Consider the following 13,809-nt stretch of genomic DNA (forward strand, 5'->3'; position numbering starts at 1 on the left):
TAAATGCTGAAACTAGTAGCCTAGTTATTCACGCATAACAAAAATACTGAATAGCAGTTTGGCTTAGAATGCCGACACAAGTGTGAATGTGAACGAATGAATGCGAACAGAACAAAACAGCGGTAGGCCTACTATAAGCCTATAAACAAAATATCAGATCAATAAAGAAATGTCAGTCTATATTTAGGCTAGTTACATTAACAGTGAACAAAAGAAGTAAACAAAAAGACGAATGCAAATAACCAAAACATAGCCAATAGTTTACCATAGTGAGAGGCAGCCTTGCAAAGCTGTCTTGCCAACTAAATACGCCTATAGGCCCGCTTCAAACATGGGAAATCCTGCAGTTCACGAGTTCAACAACGCGTTGCGATATGGCACAATATACTTCCGTGGTTCAAATTCGACCCACCCACGTAATAATTTAAGCATAAACACGTGAGTGGGCTCTTCACGAGAAGCTAGCTGGACCTCGACAGCATCATCGTGCTGGGCTTGGCGGTGGCCTCGTGGTTTGATTTCTGATATTCATCGTGGCAGTGGTAGATTAGCTGGTTTGAGCTAAATAGGCTAATAACACTTTTACCGCTAGCTAAGAAGCTAACTAAAATATGTAGTGGTGGGGCGTGAGGCAGAGTTAAGTGCAACGGTTTCAACCGTAAACTTGGCATCTTCCTAATAAATCAAAATCCAATATTACAGGCGGAGGCATATCTCCTTATTCACGCAGCCTACCACGTTACTCACGTAGCCTACCACAGATGAGAAGCGTTTTTCCTGATTTTTATGGAAATGCAAAGGAGTCATACCTACTGCCCAGTGACTTTCCATGGCCCCCTTACACACACACATTATGTGGCTCGCTCTGTCCATGGTGCTGATACAGCGCAGCGGAGATACAGATTTCGCGCCAACCTGTCACTCAATCACTTGAAATTGTTGCTATTATTTTATAGGGACATCAAATTAAAACTGAGGTGGTACAAGTTTCAACTGAGGGGGCTAAGTCCCATTTTAACACCCCCACCCCCACCCCACCCCCTGGAGCCGGGCCTGAACTAACCCTTGAGACAACCATCCATGACACCCCTATTGTATTTTGGAAACTAATGTATAAGAATGGTTAAAATATAAATTCAAACCCAAGCAAAAATGTTAAGATATTATTCTATTTCCCAACTTGTGCGTGCCATAATAATAGTAAACTGTAAGCAATACTGCTGCTCAGAAGGTAGACTGAAACCATACTAGGCCGATAGAGACGTGGTTCTTCGCTGTAGTAAGCGGTGAACACTTTATATAGCGCTCTAAAAATAGAGCCCACATGGTCCAATGGAAATGAAGGAGACTTAGGTCAGTTCACCAACCAAATCACAGAAGATGGTCAAGGTAGGCGGGTGTTACACTTTGGCGCACCCATTGGTCGGCATCACGACAGCGTAATGCAATCACGTGGGGGGAAGGCCGTCTGTAAGACATTGCATAGTGAAGTTTACAGAGCGTCGACGGACTTTCAGCGAGTTCACTGTTTGCTATTAGAGCAAGCAAGGAAGATCGCTCTAGGAAGAACACTTGCGCTATCACTGCTGTAAGGTGATAAACATACCTACTATTCCCAACTGCTTTTCTACAGCATATTATACATGCAAATATATCGAAGTCGCAAGTTTTCTTGAAAAAGAAAACAAGACAATTGAACTACCTTGATTTTTGGTTGTAATTGCAGCGGCATTTATAGGAGTGAGATGGATGTTATTCCTATGTGCAGCATCTTTCAGGAGCTCCAGATAGTACATGACACCGGATACTTTTCAGCTTTACCATCTCTTGAGGAGTACTGGCAGCAGGTATTTATATATGATCATTTATAAATAGTCATATTTAGATATAGAAAACACTCTAAAATGAATGAAAAATAATGCTTATGTAAAATACATCGACATAAACTTGTCCGCAAACCCAGGTTGCTGTCAGTGTCCCTGCAAGCTGTCAGGAATGCAGAACGTGACTAAGTGATGCAGAACAACAAAAAAGTTGAGCTATTGGATTGAACTTGTAGCACATTCTTGACACATAGTTTAATTGACGTAAGACTGTTATTGAACGCATGTTGCAAATATATACAGTCGTTACAATGTAATAGCCTAATCGAATGAATGAACCAAGACTCAACATTGTTTATATTCAGTTCTGTAGACGGATTATGCCGTTCATTCTAGTGAAGAGAGTTGTTGTTTGTACGTGCGTGTGTTAGAGAGCAAGAGAGACGATCGTATTCGGAATTACCGGAGAAGAGTAGTCTATGTGCGTCTTTTTCAACAGATTTTGTTCAAAATTCCCACTAACTCGCAGTCATTTTATAAGAATGACATAATAGTCGAGAAACTAGTTTTGTTTTTTTGAGGGTGATTTAAATAAATAGGCTTCACTACACAAAGTTTCCCTTGGATATGCGGGCTTGGGGCCAAATTCCCTCTCCATGCCCTGAGGCATTCAAAGCTCGCCAGAGATGCATTCTGCCCTATTGAAAATAAATGTTTGCAATGAATACAAAGTATTGGCTTACTAATACCGTTTTTAGGTTCGCCATAAATATATTACAAAACAACTTACACTGTAATGAATATTTGTTTTAATTTGTATTCTATACCCATTATAGTTTGGAATTCATTATTTTGAATGCTAGATGCATGTCATAGCTTTTAATATACTGTAGTTAGCGTCCACTCTCTGATTGTCAAGCTTTCAGGAAGTGTCCTTTACTTCCTTTTTAGAAGCTGAAAATAACTCTTGCAGTATGAAACTCTTGCAGTATTCATACATGCATTCATGCTTTTTGTGGACCTGCTTGAACCAGGCCTACCTCCTCCATTCCCTTGTGTGCTATGTTATTTCTAGCTATGCCACTGGATGCATTATTAAATCCAACTTATGCTGAATAATTGAAACATTTAAAATATCTACAAGCACTTCCCTAACCACCAGGGGGGCTCTGTAGCATATGTAAATGTAATCACTGCGCATGACGACAGCTATGTCGTGGAAAGAGCACGCCATCAACTGAGGAAGTGTGTTTACATGTAACCTTCCTTGATCGAATCTACTTCTCAAAAGGTAACCTATTCCCTATATAGTACAGTACTTTTGACCAGAGCCCTATGGGCTATGGGCCCTAGTCAAAAGTAGTGCACTATAAAGGGAATAGGGTGCCATTTGGGAAGCAGCAGCCTTAGAGTCTCGGAGGACACCCATTGCATCCACTCCACTGCCCTCAGAATAGTACATTGTGTATATGTACCGTATACTGTGGGTAGTTTTTATTCCTAGCTCCTACATGCTGTACTCATTATTTTCTCCTTCATCAGACATGTCTGGAGTTGGAGCGGTACCTCCAGAGCGAGCCCTACGTCTCGGCCACAGACATCAAGTTTGAGACGAGTCAAGAGGATCTCTGGAGCAAACTGATCCTGGCCTGCGGGGACAAGGCCGAGTCCGACCCAAAGATCCACACTCACATTAAGGAGGAGGACAATCAAGAGGCCAACAGCTTTAACTCCGACGCCAGCAGTGAAGCGTCTGACAGCTCCGAGGAGCTCTCACCTCCCCTCGACTTCACCTCCAACCCACTAAGTGACATTATGGGAGAGGGAGAGGACCTGAGTTCAATGGTTATCAGCACTCCGCCATCTTCTCCTGAGGTGAACAAGGAGGCCCCCTCCATATCCTCCCAGGTGTGGAGTGGTATACAGACAGTGATGCACTCGCCAGGGAAAATACGGACAGGGGGCATTGGTGGACGAACGGTGGAGAGGGGAAGCTTAGCCAATGGGGAGGCTTCTCCAGACGGGAGGAGGCGGGTCCACAGGTGTCATTTCAATGGATGCCGAAAGGTTTACACGAAAAGTTCCCACTTGAAAGCACACCAGCGTACACATACAGGTAAATAGTTGATTGTGTACAGGTAAACTGCATAACCCCACATCACCTCTTCCCAAACAAGTGTATACTGTATATGTATAGAAAAAAGCAGAAGCTCTGTGCTATCCGACCAGACCCAAGTCTTAGTAGTAATATCATACAGATAAAGCAAGCTAGTCCAAAGAGTGGAGGTGGGTGTTGTTACCCACATACTAATGCTGCTGTCACAGCAGAGAGGCCTTGGGAAAGACATCCAGACCAGCTGGTTATGATGTCATCAGTGTTCTGAATCTGCAGGCATTTACTTTACACAGAACATTCAGAAGATGATTCCGTTTCGGAGGGACTAAATTTAAACCTCATCAAACAATTACATTTTAATATGTTAACAAGAGAGTCTTGTTTTTTAAAAGTTATTTTCATGAAATTTCTCTCTGCATTCTTGGAATAGTTCGCTAGTACTTAGTGTCTAAACTGTGACCTAATTCACACAGTAGCAGCAGTGACTTTACGTTGAATGGGGGAGGGGCGACATAAAAACCTTTTGTGGGCATGGCCAAGCCAGCCACAGAGGATGTTGACTGGATCTTGAAAACAGATCACATTTCACAATGGGAAAAGAAAACGACTGAATCATTTACATTTAAAGTGCGGTGGGAATTTTACATTTACTGTTATTCGTTACCGAGTTATGCCAGCAGTTTCCCTCGTCACCTCTGACCTCGGCTTGCCAAGCTGTTTACAGCTGTCTTGCACATTAGCCAGGCTCCACATTCCAACCAAACTGTTACCAGAGCTAATGGAATTTTCACCATTAGAAAGCCCCTACATTTATCCCTTCTCACCCAGCCACTTCATAAGCACTATGTCTGCTTATTCAACTACTTTTAAGCAGTATACCACAGCTCATATTTACAAGTTGTAGTACTCTATCTTCTAATATGTAGCACTTATAGTATGTTATGTCTATTTCTAATTTGGAAACAATGGAGCACAGCAATAAAATCATTTGTTTTCTGTTTGCAGGTGAGAAGCCTTACAGGTGCTCATGGGAAGGCTGCGAGTGGCGTTTTGCACGCAGTGATGAGCTAACCAGACACTTCAGGAAGCACACTGGGGCAAAGCCATTTAAATGCAGTCACTGTGACAGGTAAGAGAAGTGTTTAGGGATGGATGTATCTATTGTTTGTTTTCATTATTTTATTGAGGAAGATTGTGAAGGTCATGAACACTTTTGAATGTTTGGGCAACTAAAGGTAAATCCATGCACCTGAAATACTGACTTAGGGGACTTGAATATCAATGCTGTTATATTCGTCTTTTACCTATTCTAAAAACACTGTGCCTGATATGCTTTCTTTCTCCTCACAGGTGTTTCTCTCGCTCGGACCATTTGGCGCTTCACATGAAGAGACACATCTAAGCGGTGGGCCCCGGGGCAGAGGAGAGCAGAGCGGTGTTGAGCGATGGTCCTGACTGTCTCCTAACCTGTCTGTGGGGAGGCTGCAGTGCCCTGAGAGGGGAGGAAGGCTAGCGAGGGGAGCGTGCTCCAGTGAAAAGCATGCAGGCCATTTTTGCACCATACTTAGTGCCTCCAAGACCTCTCAGAGGAAAGAGCTCTGAAAGGTCGACACATTCTGAAAAATATCACGAAAACCACCATGGATGAAGGAGAATTAAGAAAGTCACTAGAGAGAGGAGAAAGAAAATATCTGAGAGGACAAGAAAGAACATTTTTTTCTCTGTATGGTGTCTGTTTGCGGAGTTAGTTCCTAGTTTGAAAATATGCAGTGGTACTACTCCAATAAACGTGTGTTGTTTTCTGTGAGCATGTGGACTGACTGACTGTGAGCCTGCTGTCAGACTGCCTGTGACTGGGTGCCTGTCTTAGAATGCCTGTAACTGGGTGCCTGTCTTAGAATGCCTGTAACTGGGTGCCTGTCTTAGAATGCCTGTAACTGGGTGCCTGTCTTAGAATGCCTGTAACTGGGTGCCTGCCCTGTGGATGTACGACTCCTGAGTAGATGGCTTGTGTTGTGACCTGAATGGCATTGAGGGGATGATGAGTTTTTGACTGAGGTTTTATTGTCTCGTGGTCATGAATGAATGCAAGCAAAGGAGTTGTTGTGCTCTTGTGAGGAGCGCTGGTTGAGTCTAGGCTGGGTTTGGCAGTGTGTGTGCGTCTCAGCCGTCAGTTTTGAGGTTTGAGAGAGAGCATCACCATCCGAACTGAGGTGGTACATGCTCCTAAACGAGGTTTGGGGAGGGGAGGGGGGTTGATGTTTGGTGCAGCTATTAAATGTGCAATGTATTAAGTAGCTTGTCTCAAAGTACATGCTACAAAGCTAATTTGTTGTCCATTGTGTAAGCTCAGTATCTAAAGGCTGTACACAACATTGATATATCATTATACCAGAAGTTGCATGATCTTGGGTTTGTTTGTCACTCGATTAGGCCTACTTATAACACAGGCAAATCCCAATAATGAGCAGCTATGCATCCATTTTACTCCGTAGATACCACAGTATTGTACAGAAACATAAAGCAGTGATGTATTTGTTTCCTTCTTTTCTTTTCTATGTTTGGAGATACCACTATTGCTTGGCAACTGTGTTGATCATGGGATAGTTTTATTTATATTCAGTTTAATAACTAATTTCTTTATTTTTGTCCTCTTGCTCTTCTCTTTTTCTATATCTGTAAATACACTGTGACCTTAATGATGCCTTATGTAAGTGGCCTTGTCCAGATAAATAGATCACTCACGGAGGGGGGGGGGGGGGGGGTAAATGCGGTAGTGTGTGATTGAATAGCTTTATTAAGGCTCCGATTCATATGGTTGCACCTTTTTCCCTTTGTCTAGAAATGATGGTTGGTCTGAAGACTCTTGAATAAAAGTTAAGCTTTATACTTATTGACATTTCTGTGTTTTATTTGTCAACATACATACTGTATCTATCTATTCAGACAAAAATCCTGTTTTGAAAATTATCCTTGATCTGAGACAGAATTCTAGAAGCAGTTCAAACAATTCCATTTTAAAAGGTTTACTACTGTGTAGTTGTGTAATGTGGTACGTTATGCACTTCAAATGGAATGTGTGACGGTGAATTACTTTTGAAAGTACAGATTCTATTGGTTGGTTATGGGGTTGAGTTCTCGTGACGTGATCTGCTCGGCCACCAAGGCCATGATAAATTAAGAGTTATTACAAATAACCCATTCTGGTCAAGCCATGGCATGTTTGTTGAACTGTTAAATGCTTACCTGACATGAGTGCTCTCAAACTGACAGTGGATGTGGATGCTTATTTCTTACTGACCTGTATGGACTGCCATGTTTTAACCCCATAACAATGTACAGTACCGGCGATCTGGTCAACATCGCTGTCGAAAGGTCCCCTTTTAAAATATACATTGTGGATATCGAAACCATGCTAAATATAGAAGTGTTGTTTAAAAATAGAGTTTTTGTAAAGAAGCTTATATTTTTCAGGGTACAGGACCCCAGTGTACATTTCTAAGAAAAACAATAAAGACAAGACTACCAATTTATCTTGGGTGAGTATTAATGGCCCAATAAACTGAAAACAAATGACATATTGTTCACTTCTACAGTGTCGGAGAAAGATTGCATTTTTTTTGCTTGAATTGGGAATGATTCAGCAGAGAGAAATGAAAAACTCTGATTGTTGAAGAGATTACACACTGAACAGCTTTTTTTAATCAAAATCAAAACAGCAGTTTTGTCAGCCTATATTACTTCAGCCAATGTTAGGTGTTGGACAAGCCACATATGTTATGTAACCCACCCAATCTTTAACTAAAGAGTATCTTTATTGAAGAAGAAAAAAAAAGAAATTATTATGTTTGATTTTTGTTTGATTTATGGCATAACAACGTTTTTTCATTATTTTTTATTATTGTTTTGTAAAATATTTATCTCTGTATGAATGTATTTTTATTGGAATAACGATTAAAAAAATGTGATCAAACATTTTTGTGTTTTTGCTTCTTGCATCCTCATAGTGGGATCTTGACATAGGACAGTGATATTAACATATTCCTTCAGGTTCCTGTCATTTTCATCGGATCCACCTCACTTTACAGACGGGTGGGTTGTTTAAATGTCAATTGAAAACATAAACAAATTTGCCCAATAAGCACTTGTTGTCCCTCAAATGCATTGTTACAATTGTTCGTTAGCTAGCCTAATTATAGCCATATTAACATAGACGTCTCCGGGAACATTGCCTTTAAAATGTGCATAGCTGAAAAGGAGCATTCGGATTGAATTCGGACCTTAGTTGAGACTGAGCTGCATACAGTAACATTTACGTTTGATATTTTTGTCATTCAGCAGATGCTCTTATCCAGAGTGATTTACAGGAGCAATTAGCGTTAAGTGCCTTGCTCAAGGGCACATCAACAGATTTTTCACCTTGTCAGCTCGGGTACTGGCCCAACCTCTTAACCGCTAGGCTACCTGCAGCCCATCATAAATATGATCAATGTTATCCTTTTAATGTGAAGACATACAGGTTACAACAAATACCAAATACCAGTACGCCATACAGCTTTGCGGATAGCGATGGTTCAGTATGCTCTCCTTTCATTATCATGCAGTTTATAGCACATAGAATTAGAATGGTCAGAGGTTCCAAGCCCCTTCTACACATTATATTTCTATGTCATAGCATTTCAACACATCATTGTGCTCTAACACTAGCAAAACAGCACATTCTTATGCACATCAAACCAGATCTTCCCAGTCAAGGTCTACTAGTACAACAAGAACATCCACCACAGGCCCCTGCCTGGTTTCAACAGACATACAGATACGCCTCCCCCACCCATCACATCACAGCTCATCTCATATGACCAGGGGGTTAGGGGGCGCCTTTTAAAACCGGAGTAAACTGAAAGGTCATTGACCCCAGCATGAGGATGGTAGACCATCAACTCAGTGCTATCGTAGAGACCTCCAGACGGTTCACATTCAAACACACAGACAAAGCGGAATGGGGGAACAGGGGGAATAGGCATCGAGACCTGCTGCTCTAGCTGATTATATGGAAATCTACATTTACCTCCAAATGGATGCCTGCGTCTCAAATGACACCCTTTTCCCAACAAAGTGCACTACTTTTGACCTATGGGCTCGGGTCAAAAGTACTATATAGGGGATAGGGTGCAATTTAGGACGCAGCCTACAGTTGAAGAAGGAAGTTTACATATACCTTCCCTGTCATGGGTCAGTTAGGATCACCACTTTATTTTAAGAATTTGAAATGTCAGAATAATAGTAGAGAGAATTATTTATTTAATCTTTTATTTCTTTCATCATATTCCCAGTGGGTCAGAAATGTACATACACTCAATTTGTATTTGGTAACATTGCCGTTAAATTGTTTAACTTGGGTCAAACGTTTCGGGTAGCCTTCCACAAGCTTCCCACAATAAATTGGGTGAATTTTGGCCCATTCCTCCTGACAGAGCTGGTGTAACTGAATCAGGTTTGTAGGCCTCCTTGCTTGCACACACTTTTTCAGTTCTGCCCACAAATGTTCTATAGGATTGAGGTCAGGGCTTTGTGGTGGCTATTCCAATACCTTGACTTTGTTGTCCTTAAGCCATTTTGCCACAATTTTGGAAGTATGCTTGGGGTCATTGTCCATTTGGAAGACCCATTTGCGACCAAGCTTTAACTTCCTCAATGATGTTGCTTCAATATATCCACATAATTTTCCTCCCTCATGATGCCATCTATTTTGTGAAGTGCACCAGTCCCTCCTGCAGCAAAGCACCTTCACAACATGATGCTGCCACCCCCGTGCTTCATGATTGGGATGGTGTTCATCATCTTACAAGCATCCCCCTTTTTCCTCCAAACATAGCAATGGTTATTACAGTTCTATTTTTGTTTCATCAGACCAGAGGACATTTCTCCAAAAAGTACCATCTTTGTCCCCATGTGCAGTTGCAAACCGTAGCCTTTCAGGTTATGTCGATATAGGACTCGTTTTACTGTGGATATAGATACTTTTGTACCTGTTTCCGCCAGCATCTTCACAAGGTCTTTTGCTGTTGTTCTGGGATTGATTTGCACTTTTCGCACCAAAGTACGTTCATCTTTAGGAAACAGAACACATCTCCTTCCTGGGTGGTATGACAGCTGCGTGGTCCCATGGTGTTTATACTTGCGTACTATTGTTTGTACAGATGAACGTGGTATCTTCAGGAGTTTGGAAATTTCTCCCAAGGATGAACCAGACTTGTGGAGGTCTACAATTTGAAGGTAGGCCTTGAAATACATCCACAGGTGCACCTCCAATTGACTCAAATGATTTTCTGGAGTTTTCCAAGCTGTTTAAAGGCACTGTCAACTTAGTGTATGTAAACTTCTGACTTCACTAGAATTGCAATACAGTGAAGTGTAAGTGAAATAATCTGTCTGTAAACAATTGTTGGAAAAATTACTTGTGTCATGCACAAAGTATATGTCCTAACTGATTTGCCAAAGCTATAGTTTGTTAACAAGAAATTTGTGGAGTGGTTGAAAAACAAGTTTTAATAACTCCAACCTAAGTGTATACAAACTTCCGACTTCAACTGTTTATTTACCTTGAATTGTTACACGGTTTGAAAGCACATGGTGCAAATTACATGTTTACATCACGTTTATTGCAAACATCTTTAAAGTCATCCATTAAATTGGTACCTCTCTGCACTTCACAGCACAGTCTTTTGGCTCTTTGCTCTTTCCCTGAGGGCTGAACGTCAAGGGTTAATTCACCACTCTTTGTACAGGCTACAGGCAGTGGGCCAATGGGGGTTGAGGTTGGGTTCAGGCCAGACCCGGGTTCAAATACAATTTGAAATCTTTCAAATGCTTTGGAAAGTTTGCTCTAGTCTTCCTGGAGTGACAGGTAGGCAGTGTTTACACTTTTTACAATTGTCTATTGATTCCATTGCACTGGTTCAGGGCCTGTGATTGGTCTGATGTATGGACATTTCTCAGCTGTGGCTGGGCCCACTGGTTCCCCCCTGTCCTCCTCTCCTCTGATGTACAGCAGCTCATTACAACGGCCTGATAAAAGGGCCTATTATCCATTCACACACACATCGCACTTTGAACTCCAGAGGAATCTCCCTACATCTCTTTATAGTGCACTACTTTTGAACAGAGCACTATGGGCACTGGTCAAAAATAATGAAGTAAATAGGGAAAAGGGTGCCATTTCAGATGCAACCTACTGTCTTACCTAACTGAACCCATAGCAGCAGCATTGGAGAACAAGCAGGCAGTATTTGTCTCTACCAGTTCGCACAGTGTGATAGGCTGCACTGGATCGCTCAATGATGCCACACAGGTTTGATTAGTGTGGTTGAATGTTAGGGATGCAGGGAAGAATAAATGGTGGTGTCGTCAGCAAGCCTGGTGATTTATAGTGTAGGCTGCAATGTTGGATGAAAACAGATCACCGCACAGTTTTTGTGGATTAAACATCCACATGAAAATATTTCAACAGCCATTACAGACTTATTATACAGATACACTATACAAAAATATAAAGGCAACGTGCAACAATTTACAGTATTACAGTATATATAAGGAAATCAGTCAATTGAAATGAATGCATTAGGCCAAAATCTTTCAACTAAATATGTGTATGTGACCAAAAACATTTATTTGATTTTGATTTGATTATCCCGTCACGGTATCTCTTTGTGTTCGTTGTCCGTAGCTTATGCCTGCCCATACCATAACCCCACCGCCACCATGGGGCACTCTGTTCACAATGTTGACATCAGCAAACCGCTCGCCCACACAATGCCATATACGCTGTCTGCCATCTGCCCGGTATAGTTGAAACCAGGGTTCTTCCGTGAAGAACCCACTGAAGAAAGTTATGATGCCAAACTACATTCAGGTCAAGACCCTGGTGAGGACAACAAGCATGCAGATGAGCTTCCCTGAGACGGTTTCTGACAGTTTGTGCACAAATTCTTTGGATGTGCAAACCCCCAGTTTCATCAGCTGTCCGAGTGGCTGGTCTCAGACGATCCCACAGATGAAGAAGCCGGATGTGGAGGTCCTGCACTAGCGTGTGTTACACGTGATCTGCGATTGTGAGGCCGGTTGGACATACTGCCAAATTCTCTAAAATGACATTGGAGGCGGCTTTTAGTAGAGAAATGAACATTCAATTCTCTGGCAACAGATCTGGTGGAAATGCCTGCAGTCAGCATGCCAAATGTACGCTCCCTCAAAACTTGAGACATCTGTGGCATAGTGTTGTTTGACAAAACTTCACATTTTAGTGGCCTTTTATTGTCTCCAGCGCAAGGTGTTTAAGGTGTTTAATCAGCTTCTTGATTTCCCACACCTGTCAGGTGGATGGATTATATTGGCAAAGGAACATGCTCACTAACAGAAATGTAAACAAATTTGTGCACAAAATGTGAGCGAAATATGATTTTTGTGCCTGTGGAACATTTCTGGGATGTTTTATTTCAGCTCATAAAACATGGGACCAGCACTTTATCTATGTATATGTTTGTTCAGTATAGATGTAAAGGAATAGCAGTTGTGTTGAGGTGCACACACATAGTGCCACTGCATTATTTTTGTTGAACATATGGGTTTGATATGTACAGTGACAGAGAGAGAGAGAATGATGAATTCATAATGATGAATGATGAATTCATAATGAGATTGAATAACATATCTCCATTATTTGACAACTTGTGCCAAGTTAAGAACTTCATTGTATTACATAAAAAGGCAGTTCGAACATAGATTATCGAACGGCTGTAAAGTCATTTTCTATATAAAATACAAAATCCATTGCCACCTTTTTTCTGGTAGGCTAGCTAACTCTATTTGACTCAATTTGAATGTCACCATGACAACTACTTGCTTTTGACTTGTCATGCCTGTGGGAGGTTTCACACAGCATTTTCTAATTTCACAGTATGTGAATTTCTCCGTTCAGTAATTAGAATCCCATCCATTCTAATTTTATATGTCCAGAAAATGTTGATAAATATACAAGCTCAAAATGTCCAAACAGCCCCCCCACCCTGTTTCTCTTACACACACACACACAAACACACACAAAGCCTGAGTAAAAGGCCCAAAATCCAATTATCTGGAAGGATGAGCTGAGATCTTTTTTTAACTCTACCTCTAAACAACAAGGGAGGGGAATAGGAAGTAGCCTAGTACCACTTCCCTTGCTCCTTTAAAGGGTAAAAAAGTCTTAAGTGGTAACACTTGACTTGGTAACACAGAGCCAGGATATGTCAGTTTGTCAGTTGACCCAAAATGCCACTGAGTAGTTCAAAAGCTGCCAATGTTCTCGGGCATGTGATGTCACCCCAGTATAGCCTGCATCTTAACTCGACTGTCTATGGTCTGGTGATAATTTAGAGGTTAGTGACTGGTTTTTCCAGAAAGCTCCAGGTCAGAGACGACACATGAAAGAGAAAAAATGCATTATTCATGCAGACATTTGCATGTCTCTGGGCTCTGGTCTGCTGTGGCTACTCTCTTCACCTCTACCAAGCTGTCCAAACTGGCTGGACCAAAAAGTCACATTATATCAAGTCTGATTGCAGTGCCAGTGATTCAAAAAATGTAAATAGAAAATTAACACTATCGGTTAGCAATCACATAGACATATCCATATATAGTATATATGTACAGTATGTATGGAAGGTGGTATTAGATACCAAAATGTAAATATAAAGTACTATAATGCAGCTCAGAATGCACTAAATACCACCAGGAATGAAAATAATCTCAGCAGGATTATTCAGTACATTATCAGAGTTATCTGTTCTTGCTGTTTTAAATGTTTTTAAATCTTTTTATTTCACCTTTATT

The 13,809-nt window shown here is 41.3% G+C and overlaps 1 protein-coding gene across 2 annotated transcripts; it reads left to right on the top strand.

The window, feature by feature from the left end:
- Nucleotides 1-1,507: 1,507 nt before the first annotated feature.
- LOC139387045 (Krueppel-like factor 6) lies at nucleotides 1,508-6,832 on the top strand. 2 transcript variants are annotated; one of them, XM_071133020.1, is made up of 5 exons: nucleotides 1,508-1,593; nucleotides 1,727-1,847; nucleotides 3,366-3,939; nucleotides 4,945-5,068; nucleotides 5,290-6,832. In XM_071133020.1, exons 2-5 carry the CDS (start codon nucleotides 1,746-1,748, stop codon nucleotides 5,339-5,341), a joined length of 852 nt encoding a protein of 283 aa, XP_070989121.1. In that variant the 5' UTR covers nucleotides 1,508-1,593; nucleotides 1,727-1,745; the 3' UTR covers nucleotides 5,342-6,832. The 2 variants fall into 2 exon arrangements, with proteins under 2 accessions (XP_070989121.1, XP_070989118.1); XM_071133017.1 differs by having other exon boundaries at nucleotides 1,522-1,588.
- Nucleotides 6,833-13,809: the final 6,977 nt, after the last annotated feature.

Source organism: Oncorhynchus clarkii, chromosome 28 (assembly GCF_045791955.1).
Source record: "Oncorhynchus clarkii lewisi isolate Uvic-CL-2024 chromosome 28, UVic_Ocla_1.0, whole genome shotgun sequence".
Taxonomy (NCBI): domain Eukaryota; kingdom Metazoa; phylum Chordata; class Actinopteri; order Salmoniformes; family Salmonidae; genus Oncorhynchus; species Oncorhynchus clarkii.